This window comes from Lithobates pipiens, unplaced genomic scaffold (assembly GCF_037356315.1).
Source record: "Lithobates pipiens isolate NorthernLeopardFrog02 unplaced genomic scaffold, aLitPip1_a1.2 Scaffold_22, whole genome shotgun sequence".
Taxonomy (NCBI): Eukaryota; Metazoa; Chordata; class Amphibia; order Anura; family Ranidae; genus Lithobates; species Lithobates pipiens.
The window spans coordinates 104,981,256-105,000,938 of NW_027507784.1; the positions used below are offsets into that span (position 1 = coordinate 104,981,256).

Consider the following 19,683-nt stretch of genomic DNA (forward strand, 5'->3'; position numbering starts at 1 on the left):
GATGTGAAAGGGACTCTGAGGGTGACATCTGATGTAAAGGGGGACTCTGATGAGGACACCTGGTGTATAGAGGGATGCTGATGGGGACACCTGTTGTAAAGGGGAACTCTGATTGGGACAGCTGATATAAAGGGGTGCACCTTCTCTAAAGGGCAACTGTGATTGGGATATCTGATGTAAAAGGGGGCTCTGATAAGGGCACCTTATGTTAGGTGGTTTTATTTTCTTTTACTTGAAATGTGGATGTGATTGGCCTACTGTGACGGGCAGAGTGAGGCTGCAATTGATGGGCACAGTGAGGTTGCAATTGATGGGCACAGTGAAGGGCACAGTAAGACTGCAATTGATTTGCATAGTAAGGCTGCATATGATTGGCACAGTGAGGCTGCAAATGATGGGCACAGTGAGGCTGCAAATGATGGGCACAGTGAGGCTGCAATTGATGGGCACAGTGAGGCTGCATATGATGGGCACAGTGAGGCTGTAATTAAAGGGCGTAGTGAGGCTGCATATGATGGGCACAGAGAGGCTGCAAATGCTGGGCACGACGAGGCTGCATTTGATGTGCACAGTTTTATCTAGCAGTAGTACATAATCACCTGATAAATAGCTATTTACAGTTATGTGTTACTAACAGTTACATTTTTCAGTTTGTTTGCGGCCCCCCAAAAAAAATGTTGAGCACTAACCGCCACTGGTTTCTAGAGCTGTTACTCATGGCAGACAGTTAAATTTGATGTTTTATTCTTTAAGTGTGGGTCTTTAAATGACAGCAAGGTCTCTCTTCTCTAAACAACTTGTTAAAATGTCCTTGTGGGAAATTTGTGTAGGTTTTATTTTTTTGGAAAGTGTGAATGTATAAGCCGGTCCACTACCTGGGTACAGTTAAAATGGTTTTAGAGGCAGAAGGTTTTGTAACCTTAATGCATTCCCTGCATTATGAATGAAAAAAACATCTATCAAGCTGCCAGAGGGAGGATCAGTTTCCTCACCACAAGGTATACTTGACGCCTTCCGGAATCTTTACAGCTTATTATACACTTCTGTTTTGCCGACCGGTTTCAACCCCAGAGACATGGTGGATCAACTTGACCCTCTGGCTCTGGGGTGGTTGTTGGATGCAGAACGAGCCAGACTGGTGGCACCGATAACCCCTGAGGAGGTCCTCGCAGTTATTAAATCCTTTCCTACCAGAAAGACTCTGGATGGTCTCCCCATGGAGTTTTACAAAGGTCACGGTGTTCAGCTGGCGCCACTCTTGGCCTCCCTATACTCACACTGCCTATAGGCAAGGGATCTACCGCCTTCCATGTACCATGCACATGTGGTGTTGCTCTATAAACCGCCCAAAGATCTCTCAGGGCTGGCTTAGCCCTTTTTTCTCTGGGCTGGCTGCTCAGCTGTCAGCTAATTGGCAGCTCCCATCTCTCTCCACAGTTACCAGCTGTTCCTTATCCAGTTCGTCTGACCTGCCTACTTAAAGCTGTCCAGCTCACTTCATATCTGCCTTCGCCTTGGTCACATCACAAGAAACCATCTCCTGCGGTTCTGTTTAAACACTGGATTGCTGACATCCCTTCTGGCTCCTTACCCTGCTTGCTGTTGCTCTTCTTGGATCCCTGACTTCTGTCCTGGCTGATTACCCGATCTGGTTATTGAACTCTGGACTGGCTGACTACTCGATCCGGTTACTTGACTCTTTCTATGCTTTGACTACGCTTTCTCTATTTACCTTTTTATTTTTTATTTAATAAACAAGTGTGATTTAATTGTACTTCTGTTTCGGTCTCATTCATGGTTTCTGACAAGATCCCAACTCTTGCGCCTCCTCTAGGCCGATCGGCCTCCTTAATTTGGACTTTAAGATTCTTACCAAATTGATCACCATAAAACTCCAACCTCTATTGCCCACCATTATTGAGTCCGACCAAACCCGGTTTATGGCCAACAAATCCACTGACATTAACCTACGACGACTGTACACCAACATACACGCCCAGCACTTTAATCAGGGCTCCAGAGTGGTAGCATCGCTGGAAATAGAGAAGGCCTTCAATGCGGTCGAGTGGCCTTTTCTGTGAGAGGTCCTCCGCAGGATGGGGTTCCCTCTTGTATTCATCCAGTGGCTACAAATAATCTACAAGATGCCCACCTTGGCCATTAATCTGGGTGGAGGTCTCTCCCGTTCCTTTCCACTGTCCAGAGGTACCCGGCAGGGCTGCCCTCTCTCCCGACATTGTTTGCCATAGCCATCGAACCAGTGGCGGAAGCCCTTCTCACTTCCCCACACATTAAAGGACTTCAAATCGGCTGGCTGGAGGAGAGGGTGGCTCTGTACGCGGACGACCTCCTCCTTTTCCTTAATGATGCAGGACCATCGTTGGAAGGTGCCTTACCCCTTCCAACTTGTTAAACTTGGGCGTATCAATTTAATTAAAATGAAGATATTGCCCAAATTTCTATATATCTTTAGAAACTCACCACAGTGGATTCCGCAATCCTTCTTTTCCTAACTCAATGTTCTCCTCCTATGTCTGGGGCCCTCAGTCCCCAAGATATAAATGGACAACGCAAATGCGTCCTACCTCTCAAGGTGGACTTGCATTCCCTGATTTCCATACATATTTCCTAGCCGCCCAAATGGTCACTGCGGGGTGGTGGCTGGACTCCGACGTCACTAATTCAGCGGTGTTACTAGAGGCGTCTGTGTTGCAGTCCCTCGAGGCTCTTAATTTCTTACTCTTCCGTGGTCCACATGCCCCATATGCATTAATCCCTTCTATGACCACTACTTTGTGGGCGTGGAGAGCCAGCCTTAGACTGGAACAATACCCCGCTGAAGCCCATTCGCCAAATGCTCCACTTTGGTGTAATCCCAACCTAACCCAGATATATACAATTCCTACACCCAATGCCTGGACTAAATTTTAAATTAAATTACTCTCCCAGATAATTCACTGATTCCACTACCCCTGTTGCGTTTGAAATACAATATTCCAGAATCATATTTTTTTTAGGTACATACAACTCTCCCATGCCTTCAGCTGCCAATTCTCCCACACTGCCCCTCAGCTCATACAAGCTTCTCTCGAAGAGGTCCTGAGGCTAGACTGCACCAACAAACCAACCTCCCGGATATATTACATCTCCTTAACCACTTGCCGACCGCCGCACGACGATGTACGTCCTATTTTTGAAGAGGGATATCTCGGTAACGGCAGCAGCTGCTGCCACAACCGAGATATCCATCTCTTCAGGCGGCGGATGGCTGTACGATAACGGTGGTCTCTGCGGTGGATTTGCCGCGAGATCACCGCTATCGGCGGCGGGAGAAAAAAAACACCCCATCACGACGAGCTTGCGCACAGAAGCAAGCGCATACGTAAGTAGCGCCCGCATATGAAAACGGTGGTCAAATCACACATGTGAGGTATCGCCGTGATCGGTAGAGCGAGAGCAATAATTCTAGCCCGAGACCTCCTCTGTAACGCAAAAAATGCAACCTGTAGAATTTTTTAAATGTCGCTTATGGAGATTTTTGAGGCTAAAAGTTTGACGCCATTCCACGAGCGGGCGCAATTTTGAAGCGTGACATGTTGGGTATCAATTTACTCAGCGTACCATTATCTTTCACAATATAAAAAAAATTGGGCTAATTTTACTGTTGTCTTATTTTTTTATTCAAAAAAGTGAATTTTTTCCAAAAAAAGTGCACTTGTAAGACCGCTGCGCAAATACGGTGTGAAAAAAGTATTTCAATGACCGCCATTTTATTCTCTAGGGTGTTAGAAAAAAACCAATATAAAATGTTTGGGGGTTCTAAGTAATTTTCTAGCAAAAAAAAATGTTTTAAACATGTAAACACCAAGTCTGAAAAAGAGGCCTGGTGCTTAAGTGGTTAAAGTCTCCCTTCCTGATTTGGATAAACTTAGGGCCTGTTGGCATCGGGACGTCCCGCAGCTTGATCAGGATGACTGGGGGGGATACCTGGGACTTTCCGTTTCGGTCCCTGGTCTCCATCAGGGATCGCCTGATCCAATTTAAAGTAGTCCACCAAGCCTACTTCACCCCCTCCAGGCTACATAAAATGGACTCTAATCTCTCCCCAGGATGATGGAGATGTGGGGGGACCCCGGGAGATTTTATTCACATATTCTGGACCTGTCCAGCTATTGCGGTTTTATGGGAGGAGGTGATGTCTTACATCCGCTAAATTAGCTCTATCCCCTTGCAGCCTTCCATATCTGTCTGTTTATTGAGTCTTGCTGAACAGCTGATCCCTACTGTGGCGGGACGTACGTTGGTGAGCCTGTTAATGTTTTACACCAGAAAGAGCATAGTACTCCACTGGAGAAAGTCGGCCCCACCTACGGTGGTTGCTTCTTGGAGGCAGTTGGTGAATGAGAACTTACCCCTATATAAGGACACATACTTCAACAGAGGCTGCCCTCTGAAGTATCAGAAGGTTTGGTCTAAATGGGTGGAAGAACCATCTACGGCCTAGAGGAATCTAGATGGGTCTGAACTGAGAATAACCCCCCTAGACTGAACACCAATATGACTCTACACCTTCCACAAGAGTCAATGGTTGTGAGCAAGTCCTTCCTTAGGCTTTTACACTTACCACATATAAGTGGGAGCTGTGGGTAAATATCCTGCCATCTTTCCAATCCCCACCCGTGGGATCCATACCTAATCTGAACATAATGGTGACCGCCGCTTAATTGTAATGATGAGTTCATGATGATGTACACCTATGCTTCCAGGTCACAGTCACTACTATACCTCTATACTGTGTTCTATGTTATTTGTTTGTATGTGCTTTAACACCAATAAAAAGTTTTATAGAAGGGGGCGTGTCCGGAAGCCGAGCTGGAAGGACGCTGTGAGTGAGAGCTCTCCTCCAGCCCAGCACTACAACGGCATATATATCGGGGGTTTTCCGCCGCTGTCCATGGGGAGATCACGGGCCACTAGGTCCTCTTCCGCCCGGGGGTCGTCCCAACCGCCCCCGGGCTCCTCGGCCTCTCTGAAGGCCTTCTTTCTTCAGCCCGGAGGATCGCCGAGCGGGGGCCGCAAGATGGCGCCGGCCGACCCAGCCACGCTGCGGAGGGGTCCGGCCTCGCCTCCTCCCCCGCTGCACCCGAGAGACCTCTTTGTGGAGCACCCTACGGCCCCGCTCCGGGACATGGCCAGCCCGCACTCCACCGCTGACTCCCCCCACGGATCCCGGGGCACCCAGGCCGAGCAGGAGGACAGGCCGCGATCCGGCGTAGGCCGCGACCTCAAGATGGCGCCGGGGACGCAGCATGGGCGCTCTCATCCATTGCCTGCATACAGCCGATCGGATCCCCGGGAGGGCCGCTGGTCCCCGCAGGAGCCACCGCACGCTAGAGGAAGGCCAGGGGTGAGTGATGGTTCCCCCTCCCCCACCCCATCCTCCGCTCCACTGGGACGCCTATTTGACAGCCATCCCCACAAAAGAAGACTTTAAACAACTTGTAGCAGATGTGAAGGCTACATGTCGCTCTGAAATCCAGTCACTGCACGCCAGCCTCAATCACCTAGCGGAACGGGTCGAAATGGCTGAGGAGGAGATCCAGGAGACTAAGCTGGCTGTCCATCGCACTCAGGTGGAGAACTCAGATCACCGGCTCCTACTACGTGATATGTAGCGCCATGTGGAAGATCTCGACAACCGGGGTCGGCGGAACAACATCCGCGTCCGCGGCCTCCCCGAAGCCGAGGGCCCTGAGGATCTGCAGGCCTCCTTGCAAGCTCTCTTCAACGGGATGTTGGGAGAAGACCCAGCCAAACCCATAGAAATGGACAGGGCCCATCGCGCACTCCGACCCAAAGGTCCTGCCTCCAAGCCGAGAGATGTCATTTGCCGGATCCATTCTTTCCCCCTCAAGGAAGACATCATGCGTAAATCCCGCTCCATCCGCAACCTTATGTTCGATAATGCCCTGATCCAGATCTACCCGGATGTCTCCTGGATAACCCTTCAAAAACGGCGGCTGCTGATGCCCCTTCTTCGTGCCTTGCAGGACCAGGACATACCCTACCGTTGGGGGTTCCCCTTTTGCCTTACGGCCAGACACCAGGGGAAATCTGCATCCCTCCGATTCCCAGAGGACCTGGCCCCCTTTTGTGACACCCTGGGCCTGCCAGTCCCCAAGCTCCCTGACTGGGACTTGATTGCTTCCCCGCCACCTCCGCCGGTGATCTGGCAGAAAGTCCCCTCCACCAAACGGCACAGAGGACCAGAGCCGGCTCGCAAATCACCTTTACACCAGTGACATGGATGGGCCCAGTCCAGTGGACGTCTCCCCTATGCAGTTTTAGCTTCCCCCCTGTCTCTGGGGGTTCCTTCTTTTTTTTTCTCCCCCCCCCGATTGCCGAAGCTACACTTGCTTTTTCTTTCCCCGGGCTGATTCAGGTTGAGTTCCAGGACGGTTTCTGCCCCCCCTCCCCCCGTGGTTTTGCACTAGTTGGTTCCTTTTGTGGTGTGGACTGTTGGTGCCTCCCTGACCCGGGTCTTTTTTTTTCCTGGATTTTTTGGTCGGGGAGTCGATAAGGAACTGTACAGATCTCCCGGTCGCCGCCCCTCCTCCAGTGGTCGCCGCTCCTTCCGAGGCATTCAGGCCTCCATCAAAGTAAGCTAAGTATGCCCTATACCCCACCCTTACTTGATCATGGCTAAGATTTTGTCCCTTAATGTACACGGCCTGAACTCCAACAAAAAACGCCACCTTAGGGAGTTCCGGCAGGCAGGGGCGGATATAGTGCTGGTCCAAGAAACACATTTTGACCGGGGAGACTCCTTTACATTCGCCTCCAGATATTTTCCTCAGGTTTATCAGGCTTTTAACCCACGGAAGAGGGCAGGAGTCGCAATTCTTTTTCGACAGGGCACTCCCTTTACTTGCACCTCCGTATACCTAGATCCACGAGGCCACTACATCATTCTCCGCGGTCTGTGGCACACACAGGCCTTGACCCTCTGCGTCATCTATGCTCCCAATGTCCGTCAACATCAATTTCTGTCCAGGGTGTTTTCCCGCCTGTTCAAGGCACCCCCCGGGCTTCTGGTGATAGGGGGGGACTTCAACCTTGCTCAATAGGCACTCCGTGATCGCCTGGCTGTGGACCCTCGGGCACCCCAGGCCAGGACCTCCAGAGACTCTAGGCTGTTCCGCCAGATCACCAGAAGGCGGGGCCTGTTTGACGCCTGGCGTGCTTTGCACCCACAGGACCGCCAATACACTTTTTACTCGCCCCCCACAGCACACACTCACGTATCGATTATTTTTTTGTCAACAACGCGACGCTTAGGGCGGTTCACTCTGCACATATACTCCCCATCACCTGGTCGGACCACGCCCCCATAACTCTATCCCTAGAATTGGACCTCCCCCCCGTAAGCCCTGTACCTGGAGGCTGAACAATTATCTCCTGCAGCATGCTCCAGCAAAGGCGGAGCTGGAGGTTTCGCTCCGGCACTATTTTGTCGAGAACGATACCCCAGACATCTCCCTCACTACCCTCTGGGCCGCCCACAAGGCGGTCATCCGGGGGAGTTGTATTGCCCTGTCCTCGGCCTTGAAGCGAGACACACGGGCCGCTGGGTTACTGGCCGAGAAACGACTCGCGACCTTAGAGGCCCGTCTTGCGGCATCCCCCTCCCTATCCACTCTTAAGCAAATTGTCCAGGCTAGGCAGACGCTTCGGGACCTGGCGTTGGGGTCGGTAGAGAAAGCGCTGGTCCGCCTACGACAACTCTACTACGACAAGGGAAACAAAGCACAGTCGCTGTTGGCAGACCGCACAGTGTCCTCCACTCCGGCCCAAGTTAAAAATAGGGGGGGAGACCTTTTGACCCACCCCCAAGCGATAGTGGACGCGTTCGCGGACTTCTACACGGACTTGTACAATAGGCCTGATATCCCCCACAACCCCCCGACCCCGGGCCTGTCTGCCCGTATTACCCAGTATTTGGAAGACATTGTACTACCCCGACTGCGGGACACGGACCTCCAGGAGTTGAACGCCTCTATTACTGAGGAAGAGCTCCTCGAAACTGTGAGGGCTCTCCCAGCCCACAAGTCCCCGGGATCGGACGGGCTCCCCTACGAGTATTACAAGACGTTCTTACCCCTCCTGAGCCCGCATCTGACCAAACTGTTCAACTCCTTTCTCCGCCAAACCCCGGTCCCGACCGACATGCTGGGCTCATTTCTTTCCCTCATTCCTAAGCCTGACAAAGACCCGACTTCTTGCGCTAGCTACCGGCCTATAGCTCTGCTGAATGCTGACCTAAAAATTTTCACGAAGCTCCTTGCCAACCGCTTAAATACGATCCTCCCTTCCCTAATACATAAGGATCAGGTGGGCTTTGTCCCCCTGCGACAGGCGGGGGACAACACCAGGAAGATCATTGACCTCATCGACGTGGCGAACAGAGATAACATGGCGTCTTTGGTCTTAAGCTTAGACGCCGAGAAGGCGTTCGACCGCCTCAGTTGGCCCTTCATGGAGGCCACGTTGCACCGTATGGGCTTTCGGGGCCCATTTCTGAGCGCGGTGCAACATCTCTACACTACACCCTCCTCACAAGTTCGGACCCCCTTCGCCACATCCTCCACTTTCTCCATCGCTAATGGCACTCGCCAGGGCTGTCCGCTTTCTCCTCTCCTTTTTGCCTTATGCGTGGAGCCTCTGGCGGCTGCCATTAGAAGTAATCCTGATATCCGTGGGATCCCAGTCAGGGGTAGAGAATTCAAGATTTCGCTTTTCGCGGATGATATTATCCTCACCCTGACTCAGCCTAGGATCTCACTACCCAATCTCCACTCAGAGCTGGACCGCTATGGAGGGCTCTCGGGCTATAAAATTAACTCTTCCAAATCGGTGGCCCTCCCTCTAAACATGGTCACGGCTGAGACGACCCATTTGCGTTCCGCGTTCCCATACAAATGGGAAAGCTCCTCCCTTAAATATTTGGGGGTCCTCCTTACACCGTCATTCCATACCCTGTACCAAGCCAACTTCCCTCCCCTCTATCGGACGATTAGGGATCTGATTCGTAAATGGAAGACCCACCACATCTCTCTCCTGGGACGGATTGCGTCCATTAAGATGGTGGTCCTCCCCAAACTTCTTTACTTGTTTCAGACACTGCCAATCCCGGTTCCATATGCTCAGTTACGCGCACTCCAGAGGGACCTGCTGAAATTTGTTTGGAACTACAGGAGACACCGGGTCCCGAGCTCTGTTATGACGGCCTCACATCTGGATGGCGGCCTGGCGTTTCCTGACTTGGTTCGTTACTACCAGGCCACTCAGCTGCGGGCCATAGCATCCTGGTTCCCACAGAGATCGTTTAATAGGTGGTCTGAAATCGAAAAAATCTGGTTAGCCCCGGTACATCCGAACACTTTTCTCTGGGGTGCGAGTGTTGAGATAGACTCGGGTCGGCTTCTAGGGCCGATGGCTCACCTCCGTCTGCTCTGGCGGAAGCTCTCCCGCGAGCACAGTCTCCATTCGGAGTTCTCCCCACTGACGTCCTTTCTGTATAACCCGCTCCTGCCAGCTGGCCTGACCCATCAGATGTCCTGGCCCTGGGCTTCGCGCGACCTGTTCCACCTAGGGCACCTGGTAGATCCCAGAACAAGACAGCTTCTGTCCTTCTCGGAGCTCCAGGACAAGCACGACCTCCCCAGAGAGGTGTTCTACAGCTACTTACAAATTCGACATTTTGTGCAGTCTAAAGCCCCTCGCCTATGTCTCTCCTCGCCCTCTCCTTTTGAACAGATAATTCTAGAAGGCAGACATCGCAGAGGCCTGATCTCGGACATATATCGCATTCTTAACACATACCATTTCCTAACGAAGGGCAAACATTCCTATATGAGACGCTGGGAGAGGGAGTTGGGTGAGGAGCTCTCCCTCGAGACTTGGCAGGGGGTGTGGGGCCAGGCGGCCAAGTCCTCTTTGTGCACTTTGTACAAGGAGAACTCCTACAAAATTATTTTTTTCTGGTATCAGACCCCGGATATACTCCACAAAATATACCCCTCCACCTCAGACCGCTGTTGGAGATGACTGAAGGAGCGGGGCTCCCTGTTTACTGGGCCTGTTCCTTGATCGCCCCGTACTGGCTAATGGTCCGCAGGCTGCTCCAGCGCTTGTTTGACGTTCCCGTACCCCACTCCCCTAAATTATTTTTACTAGGCCTGTCCCAGCCCACACTGACCAGGCCTGGTCGGAAGCTCCTCAGGCATGTCCTAACAGCGGCCCGTTGTTTGATAGCCTTAAACTGGAAAAGCCCGGTGCCCCCGTCCAGGGAGGCCTTATACGCCAGGATCAAAGATGTCGAGCTTATGGAGAAGATGACAGCTAGAATGAGGGATAAGCTGGAGGAGCATGACCTGGTCTGGAGGAGATGGCGGCTGCTGGAGGATTGATGGCGAACCGGTATGGATGTGGTGATGTAGACCACTGGCGCTCTAGCTCCTTTTCCTTTTCCGTTTCTTTTTCCTTGTCTCTCTCTCTTCTTCTTTTCTCCGTTTTTTTTGTGTATGTTGTTGATGGTCTTTGTCATGTTTTCCGTGTGGCATATGAGCTGAGCAGTAGACCCTGGGCGGTTTCGTGGTTTACTGTGCGGATGCTTGACTTTCTGTGTCTCTCATCCCGCTCTGTACCCCTGGTCGAACCGCCTGTTTTTGCTATACCGCCCTATACCATGTTACTGTATGCTGTATCTCCGCAATGGGCCCTCCAAATTTTGGGAGCCTTGCTGTTTTTGCTGTATGCCTGCACTGATATCTCTGTTTTACGACCACGAAAAATAAAATTGTTATTTGAAAAAAAAAGTTTTATAGAAAAAAAATAAAAAAAGAATGAAAAATCACATGAATGCAGCTCCCCAGCCACCCGCTTTTACTTGCCGGAGCGTGGCCTCAATCAAGTGATGTGCAGGAGAGCAGCGGTTCTCTTGGTTCCCTCCCTCCTCATTGGCTCAGAGACAGAAGCGGGAGCCATTGGCTTCCGCTGCTGTTAATGGCAGCAAATGAGGAAAGAAAGGGGTAGGATCAAGTCAAGCTCTGTGTCAATGGACACACAGAGTGGGACTTGGGAGCGAGCCTGCATTAATACGCCTAAAGCAAGCTCCTGGGGAAGAGGAGCCAGGAGTGCCAGAGGGGGATCCGAGAAGAGGAGAATCTGGGCTGCTTTGTGCAAAACCACTGCACAGAGGCGGTAAGTATGACATGTTTGTTATTTTAACCGGTTGCCAACCGGCTCACGCTGATATATGTCGGCAGAAGGGCACGTACAGGCAGATTAACGTACCTGTATGTTGCCCTTTAAGAATCGGTTTGCGGGCGCGCGCAGGCCGCTACCTCCGTGAGTGTGATTGCGGGTCCCACAGACTCGATGTCTACGAGTATACCCACGATTGTCTCACAAAGAGGAAGAACGAGGAAATGCTAATGTAAACAAGCATTTCCCCCATTCTGCCTAGTGATAGGACACTGATCACAGCTCCCTGTAATCGGGAGCGGTGATTAGTGTTGTGTCACACACAGCCCTCCCCCCCATAGTTAGAACACATCCCTAGGACACACTTAACCCCTACAGCACCACTTAGTTGTTAACAACTTCACTGCCAGTCACATTTACACAGTAATCAATGCATTTTTAATTGCATTGATCGCTGTATAAATGTGAATGGTCCCAAAATCATGCCAAAAGTGTCCGATCTGTCCATCATAATGTCGCAGTCAGGATAAAAATCGCTGATCACCGCCATTACTAGTAAAAAAAAAATTATTAATAAAAATGCCATAAAACTATCCCTATTTTGTAGACGCTATATCTTTTGCGCAAACCAATCAATAAATGCTTATTGCGATTTTTTTTTTTACCAAAAATATGTAGAAGAATGAGTATCGGCCTAAATTATAGCAAAAAGTAAAAAATAATGTTTTTTTTTTCAAAATTGTCACTATTTTTTTGTTTATAGCGCAAAAAATAAAAACCACAGAGGTGAACAAATACCACCAAAAGAAAGCTCTATTTGTGAGGAAAAAAAGTACATCAATTTTGTTTGGGAGCCACCTTGCACGATCGTGCAACTGTCAGTTAAAATGACGCAGTGCAGAATCGCAAAAAGTGCTCTGGTCTTTGGGCAGTCAAATGGTCCGGGGCTTAAGTGTTCAAATTTCAAATTTAAAAAAAATTAACATTTACAATCACTTTAAATGGCCAGATCTTTGGAAGGAATAGTGTTAGTGGCAGATTTTCTATGAAATAAAGTTTATACCAGAACATTAGGCAGTGACCATCTGTGCCAGTTACAATATTTTTAACTAAATAAAATCATTTTTGCTCCCACAGAGGGGAAAGCTCTACAATAAACAATTGCTGAGAAAACCCATTCTGCCAAATCAAATTTTCCCCAAGCAAATACAGCCACAGTGCCTAGGCCAGGGATGTGGAGATAGATTCCCATCTATGTTTGGATGGGGCAAACATTTTTGTCTGTGGCATGTCCCCAGCCAACAATTTGAGAATTTGAATTGCATTAGTGTTTTGGTCAATTAAGTTAGTTAATTAGTGCACAGTGATAAATAAGACTGGACAATTATTGATTTTTAGGAAGCTTTTTAACAAGAATAGAACATTATTATTCTGATGTGGAAAGCTTTAATGTACAGTGCAAAACCATACATAAAAAACATACTTTTTGCATTGGGTGCGTTCAGCCTGACCGTCTCCTGTGCACTTCCCTTATCGTAAACAACTGGTGCGGAAGGTCCATTATTGGCTGGACACGTCCCAACATTAAATTTTACAGGATATTTCTAGAAGAAACACAAATAGTTTGACATTAAGTGAGGATATAAGTGTTATAAGATCAGAAGGAAAAACTCATATCAAATATTGTAACCCCTACATGGGTGTCACTGTTGTTATTTACCCTTGCATAACCAATAAAATTACAAAAGAGAAAATAGTTTTTCCATGAATATGTAAGGGTTGGTTCAAACAAAACTGAAATGTCTTACTTGCGAGTTGACTCGCTCATAGGTTTTCTTTATCTGCCCAAGAGACTCTGGGGGTCATTTACTATAGCGCTGCAGCGCTAATTACCGAAGATTAGCACTAATTAACACTAATAACGCTAATTAGCACTAAAACAGTATTCACTATAGCACTGGTAAAAAATAATACTCCCAAAATCAAATTTACTATAGTTCCCTGAACACAAATAGCGCCCAAACCCTTACTCTGCTAAAACCTGGAGACTTGCACATGGAAATAATGTTTAGAGTATGATATAATTGCCTAAATGGTACTGAAATTTGTGGTATATTATTTAAAGATAATTTACTTTTAAACTGTGTGAAAAAGTGATTTCTACACTGAAATATCTTTAAAAGTCTGAGAAGAGATAAATTCCCCGTTTTTGTACAACTAGGTGCCAACACAACTGAGCATGCTCAGACCTGCAAATAGCTCTCATTTTAGCGCCAATATATTTTTTACAGGGTGCTATAGTAAATACCAAATTGAGCTCTGTGTTAAAGTGGAAGTAAACCCATCCATAAAACAGTTTCATTTCCGGGGCATGCCAGAAATGTAACACTCCCATTGGTTGTGTTCTCAATCAAACTTTTAAACCATCCAATGGCTGGTGTCATGACTGATCACATGTGCAGCATCATGGTAGTTTTATATTAAACAGAGGCAAAGATGGCAGCTTCCTTGGCTGAAAACAATAGGGGGTTTACTTACACTTTAAAGAGCATTTTTTGGGAGTGAAAATCTGCGCTATTATAGTCCAATGCAAGTTTTAGCCATTGATTCTAATGGTACAATTGTAACTTCCCCAAATAAATCCTTTTAATGTTGAAATGAAATGTATCTTTCTCTGAAATAAATTTTCCTTTGCAACATTGTTGCTTCTACTTCAACTATTTTGTTTGTAAGAATGCTAGAATGTGCAATGTTTTGGTAAAATATATTTCTCTGTCTCTTTTGCCCCTTTCACACATGCGGACCGTTCAGATCTGCCTGTCATTTTTTTCAGGCGGATCTGAATAGTCGCTCCATGCAGCTCTATGGAGCGTCGGATGTCAGCGGTGACATGTCCGCTGACATCTGATCCTCCTCGATCCGCTCCAAAAAATCCAGACGGATGGATGTCCTATTTTCCATCCGTCTGGCGGCTCGGATGGGATGAAAATGGACAGGCGGTCCGTAATCATCTCATAGGGGAGAGCGGACTCTCTGACAGGTCTATCCCTGCACAGACTTGTCATCCGTCAGCTCCGTGGGGATCAAGGGAGCAATCCCCGCTGAGCAAGCAGAGTAGTAAAAATGGACAGCCCCATGTGAAAGGGGCCTTTCACTTGTTAGGCCGCGTACACACGGGCGGATTGTCTGCCCAACTAAGTTCGGCAGACAATCCGACAGACAGTCCGTTCAAAATTTGCATGAACGGACTTGACCACACACGATGAGCAGACAGTCCGCTGAAAGCGTGCGTGATGACGTGTACAGCACGTACGACGGGACTAGAAAAACGAAGTCCTATACACTGCAATGCAACCTTCGGCCGTGTAAACCCTTTCTGAGCATGCGCCATACTTAGTCCGTCCAACTTGCCTACACACGAGCGGACTGTCCGCTGAAACCAAGTTTGGACGGACAAAACCAAGTTTGAACGGACTGTCTTACGGAAATTCCGTAAGACTTTGTTCGTCAGACTGTCCGCTGAAAAAGTCCGCTGAAGCCCACACACGAGCGGATTGTCCGCTGAAACACTGTTCAGCGGACTAAGTTGGGTAGACAGTCCGCCCGTGTGTACGCGGCCTTACTCTCCATCTCACAACATTCTTTACCTAAACTCACACAGGTGTCTTTACAAACAATACCATTGCTGATACAAATTTAAAACGAGTCACAATTTTTTGTGCTTTTTATTATTTCCAAATAATCATAATTTGAGCCCAAAAAATGTGATATGTGTACCAACATCAGAAATCAAAATGTATTTCTCTAAAATTGGAGGGTAACATCCCTATTCTACACTCACCCAAAAAGAGCCACAAAATATCACAGAATAAATCAAGAAGAATTCTTGAGTAATGTAATTCCATCACCCGTATGTCCAAACAAAAAACAGTATTTATGTATAGGAAGGTCTCACATGTGGCAGCTCCGTGACCTAGAGGTTAGGCCTTCTGCTTAGCATCTCCGAGTGTCTGGGTTCAAATTCCAAACATGCCGCTTCATGTAGAGGAGTTGTCTCATCTCCCAGGTCCTAAAATTATGTCTAAATGTAGTATTTGACAGAAAGAACGGTAACACCCCCGAAATTGGGGTCAGAGGGCGCTGATCACCCCTGGTATGTTATAAACTAAAAAGAAAATGGTGTCCCCAGAGTGGGGCTTTTTACCAGCAAAGTTTAACCTGTATAATATAAATAACATTGACATGTAGAAGGTAGACTAATATTGTAAATGTTTATTAATAAAAAAGAGGATGAAATAAGTGACGCAGTGGTCAAAGACTGAGCTCCACTAGATAGGTAAAAATGTATGGTATTACATGTAAAAACAGAAATACACATATACATATAATTGTGATGCTTGAAGCATAGTATCAATACAATAAGAGATATATGCGTATAAATAGTAAAAGCCCTTTACGCGTTTCGACCCTCCCAGGGGTCTTCTTCAGAAGGTTACTATCTATTATGAAAAAAAGGAAAAAAACGAAAAAAGAAAACAAGCATAAATATATATCACAATACATGATGCACTGTGTTGTGCTAAAAATAATCTGCTGTAGGCAGAGTATATATCAAAACATTGTAAGATTACACAGTTAGCAATCAAGTGATACATATTGTAACAATAAATACCTATATTGATCACAAAGGAAATCCTCTTTTAAAAGACCGGACAGGATTCCGTGCATTCTCCCATAATCTTCATGGATGTGCCGACCTTATGTGGATGGAAAAAGATGGCTAGCTCTACCCAGAACGGGGGAAGAGCAAGGAAAATGGATCCAAAGGGTAAAAAGCTTGCAAGGGATCACATCCCTATTACCACCTCCAAAACACAATAATGGAGGAAGGTGTGGGTATAGGTGAACGGGATTAGGAGAGGGGGCGACCTACAGAGAAGGAAAGGATATAAGACATATGTATATATATATATGTATATATAGAAAGGGGCCCTATTCAGAAACTATCACCTCTGTATAGAGAGATAGAACATGCCCGCATGCAGTGTCAATGGTATACACACGTCAAGGATACACATATGTCAAGTGAATCCTACCATTTCAGGGTGGGATATTTCACTCAGTTAGAGTGTGAGCAGATGCCCAAAAGAAAAATGCCCAAAAGAAAGACCAACGCCAGACCGAAACACCATATATAAAAAAAGGTGGGAAAGGGGAGAAGACAAAGGACAAGAGTGGAAAAGAAAAAGAAAGAGAAAGGGAAAAAAGGGGTGAAGGGACTACAAACTGGTGCCAAACAAAACTGCAAAAAATGAACAAACAGTGAACATGACTAAAGAGAGGAGTGAATGGGAAAAGAAAGTGGAGTGGTGTAACAGCTTTGGAATATCCCAGCGTGACCACAGTGGTGCTGGGATAAAACAATGTATATATACCTGTAGCCAATTTCCAATGGGTCCACATTGGACAACAGGGCCAGAAGGAAAACACTCAAATAATTAGTGGTAAAGTGGCTTAAAAGTGGTGACCTTTATAATACAGCCCTTCACATTAGTATGTTTCCATAGGATGAGAAAAGTCTTGAGTCTGCAAGTAGACAAGAGATAGTCTTATACTCCTGCCAACAGAGCTGTGTATAGTGCAATAGAAAAAGTGGAACAGCATAGGGTAAAAGAACCCAGGGACTTACCCAGTTGCATAAAAACGATGTGCGTGTGCTCCTGTGGGTGAAGGAATGATGTGCAGTGTGAAAGGGTGGGGTATAAATAGCCCAAGTGCGGTTAATGGGTCAATCAAAGTCTCCACCCGTTAACCCATAACCACTATTGGTTGCCTGAAAGACGACCGGATGTGGTCCCCTCGGCATTCCGGAAATGACTCTCCTGATAGGGCGGGAGAGTGCACGGTAGCGTCGCACCAGCGTGACATGAGTGCGTCGCGTCGCACGCGTAGAACGCGCGTGCGCAGCGAGGCCACCGGTCCGATACCGTTCGGAATGCCGCCGACCAGAAATAATCGTCCCGGGTAGACGGGCAGCGCTCACCCGTTCGTACCCCGGGACCTAATGGGGAGAGGTATGCGCGCTCCACTGCCACCCCCCTCTTCTGGTCGTGAAGCCATACCCCATTGGTCCATCCAATCGACATAGATAAGGACGAGAGGTAACCTCACATGGCACCATCTAGTGGAAAAAATGGGAAAGTGCAACCGGACCTTCCGTCATACAGCATAAGGGATAATAAATCCAAAAAAGTATATTTTAGTAACAACATGTCACAAGTAAAGAATAGCAATGAATAAACATAAATGCAGAACATTTCATAATGAGCATGTAATCTACAGGTAAACTGGGCACACAAAAGGAGAAATCTACTGGCTGCCCCAGGGTGTAAAAGATTGTTACGAGATTGGGCCAGTGCTCGATTGTACGCCTTACGCAGACATACCCGACTATAGCCACGGGCTAAAAGTCTTGTCTGTAATTGGGCAGCTTCGGCCCTAAAAAGGGCATCATCCGAACAGTTCATGCGCAGCCGCAGGTACTGGCCATAGGGTATAGACTTCTTAAGGTTTATTGGATGGAAGCTGTCTGCATAAAGTATAGTATTCCCGGCAGTATCCTTACGATACAAAGATTATTATCAATGTATCTCTCGAAGGATTTTGTGTGCCAGAAAAGTGCCGACTTCTTCTCTAGCACTTTGGTGAATTTTGACAAAAGAGTGGAGATCTCCGTTTCCAGTCGGCACTTTTCTGGCACACAAAATCCTTCGAGAGATACATTGATAATAATCTTTGTATCGTAAGGATACTGCCGGGAATACTATACTTTATGCAGACAGCTTCCATCCAATAAACCTTAAGAAGTCTATACCCTATGGCCAGTACCTGCGGCTGCGCATGAACTGTTCGGATGATGCCCTTTTTAGGGCCGAAGCTGCCCAATTACAGACAAGACTTTTAGCCCGTGGCTATAGTCGGGTATGTCTGCGTAAGGCGTACAATCGAGCACTGGCCCAATCTCGTAACAATCTTTTACACCCTGGGGCAGCCAGTAGATTTCTCCTTTTGTGTGCCCAGTTTACCTGTAGATTACATGCTCATTATGAAATGTTCTGCATTTATGTTTATTCATTGCTATTCTTTACTTGTGACATGTTGTTACTAAAATATACTTTTTTGGATTTATTATCCCTTATGCTGTATGACGGAAGGTCCGGTTGCACTTTCCCATTTTTTCCACTAGATGGTGCCATGTGAGGTTACCTCTCGTCCTTATCTATGTCGATTGGATGGACCAATGGGGTATGGCTTCACGACCAGAAGAGGGGGGTGGCAGTGGAGCGCGCATACCTCTCCCCATTAGGTCCCGGGGTACGAACGGGTGAGCGCTGCCCGTCTACCCGCGACGATTATTTCTGGTCGGCGGCATTCCGAACGGTATCGGACCGGTGGCCTCGCTGCGCACGCGCGTTCTACGCGTGCGACGCGACGCACTCATGTCACGCTGGTGCGACGCTACCGTGCACTCTCCCGCCCTATCAGGAGAGTCATTTCCGGAATGCCGAGGGGACCACATCCGGTCGTCTTTCAGGCAACCAATAGTGGTTATGGGTTAACGGGTGGAGACTTTGATTGACCCATTAACCGCACTTGGGCTATTTATACCCCACCCTTTCACACTGCACATCATTCCTTCACCCACAGGAGCACACGCACATCGTTTTTATGCAACTGGGTAAGTCCCTGGGTTCTTTTACCCTATGCTGTTCCACTTTTTCTATTGCACTATACACAGCTCTGTTGGCAGGAGTATAAGACTATCTCTTGTCTACTTGCAGACTCAAGACTTTTCTCATCCTATGGAAACATACTAATGTGAAGGGCTGTATTATAAAGGTCACCACTTTTAAGCCACTTTACCACTAATTATTTGAGTGTTTTCCTTCTGGCCCTGTTGTCCAATGTGGACCCATTGGAAATTGGCTACAGGTATATATACATTGTTTTATCCCAGCACCACTGTGGTCACGCTGGGATATTCCAAAGCTGTTACACCACTCCACTTTCTTTTCCCATTCACTCCTCTCTTTAGTCATGTTCACTGTTTGTTCATTTTTTGCAGTTTTGTTTGGCACCAGTTTGTAGTCCCTTCACCCCTTTTTTCCCTTTCTCTTTCTTTTTCTTTTCCACTCTTGTCCTTTGTCTTCTCCCCTTTCCCACCTTTTTTTATATATGGTGTTTCGGTCTGGCGTTGGTCTTTCTTTTGGGCATTTTTCTTTTGGGCATCTGCTCACACTCTAACTGAGTGAAATATCCCACCCTGAAATGGTAGGATTCACTTGACATATGTGTATCCTTGACGTGTGTATACCATTGACACTGCATGCGGGCATGTTCTATCTCTCTATACAGAGG

General features: G+C 47.6%; 1 protein-coding gene across 4 annotated transcripts in view; it reads right to left on the reverse strand.

Moving 5' to 3' along the window:
• The window catches only part of LOC143924028 (intelectin-1-like), a 65,137-nt gene that overhangs the window by 12,533 nt on the left and 32,921 nt on the right, over positions 1–19,683 (reverse strand). For all 4 annotated transcript variants that reach the window (XM_077448051.1, XM_077448053.1, XM_077448052.1 and 1 more), the window contains one exon: positions 12,749–12,869. In XM_077448051.1, coding sequence (XP_077304177.1) covers positions 12,749–12,869 — 121 coding nt within the window. The remainder of the gene's footprint in view (positions 1–12,748; positions 12,870–19,683) is intronic.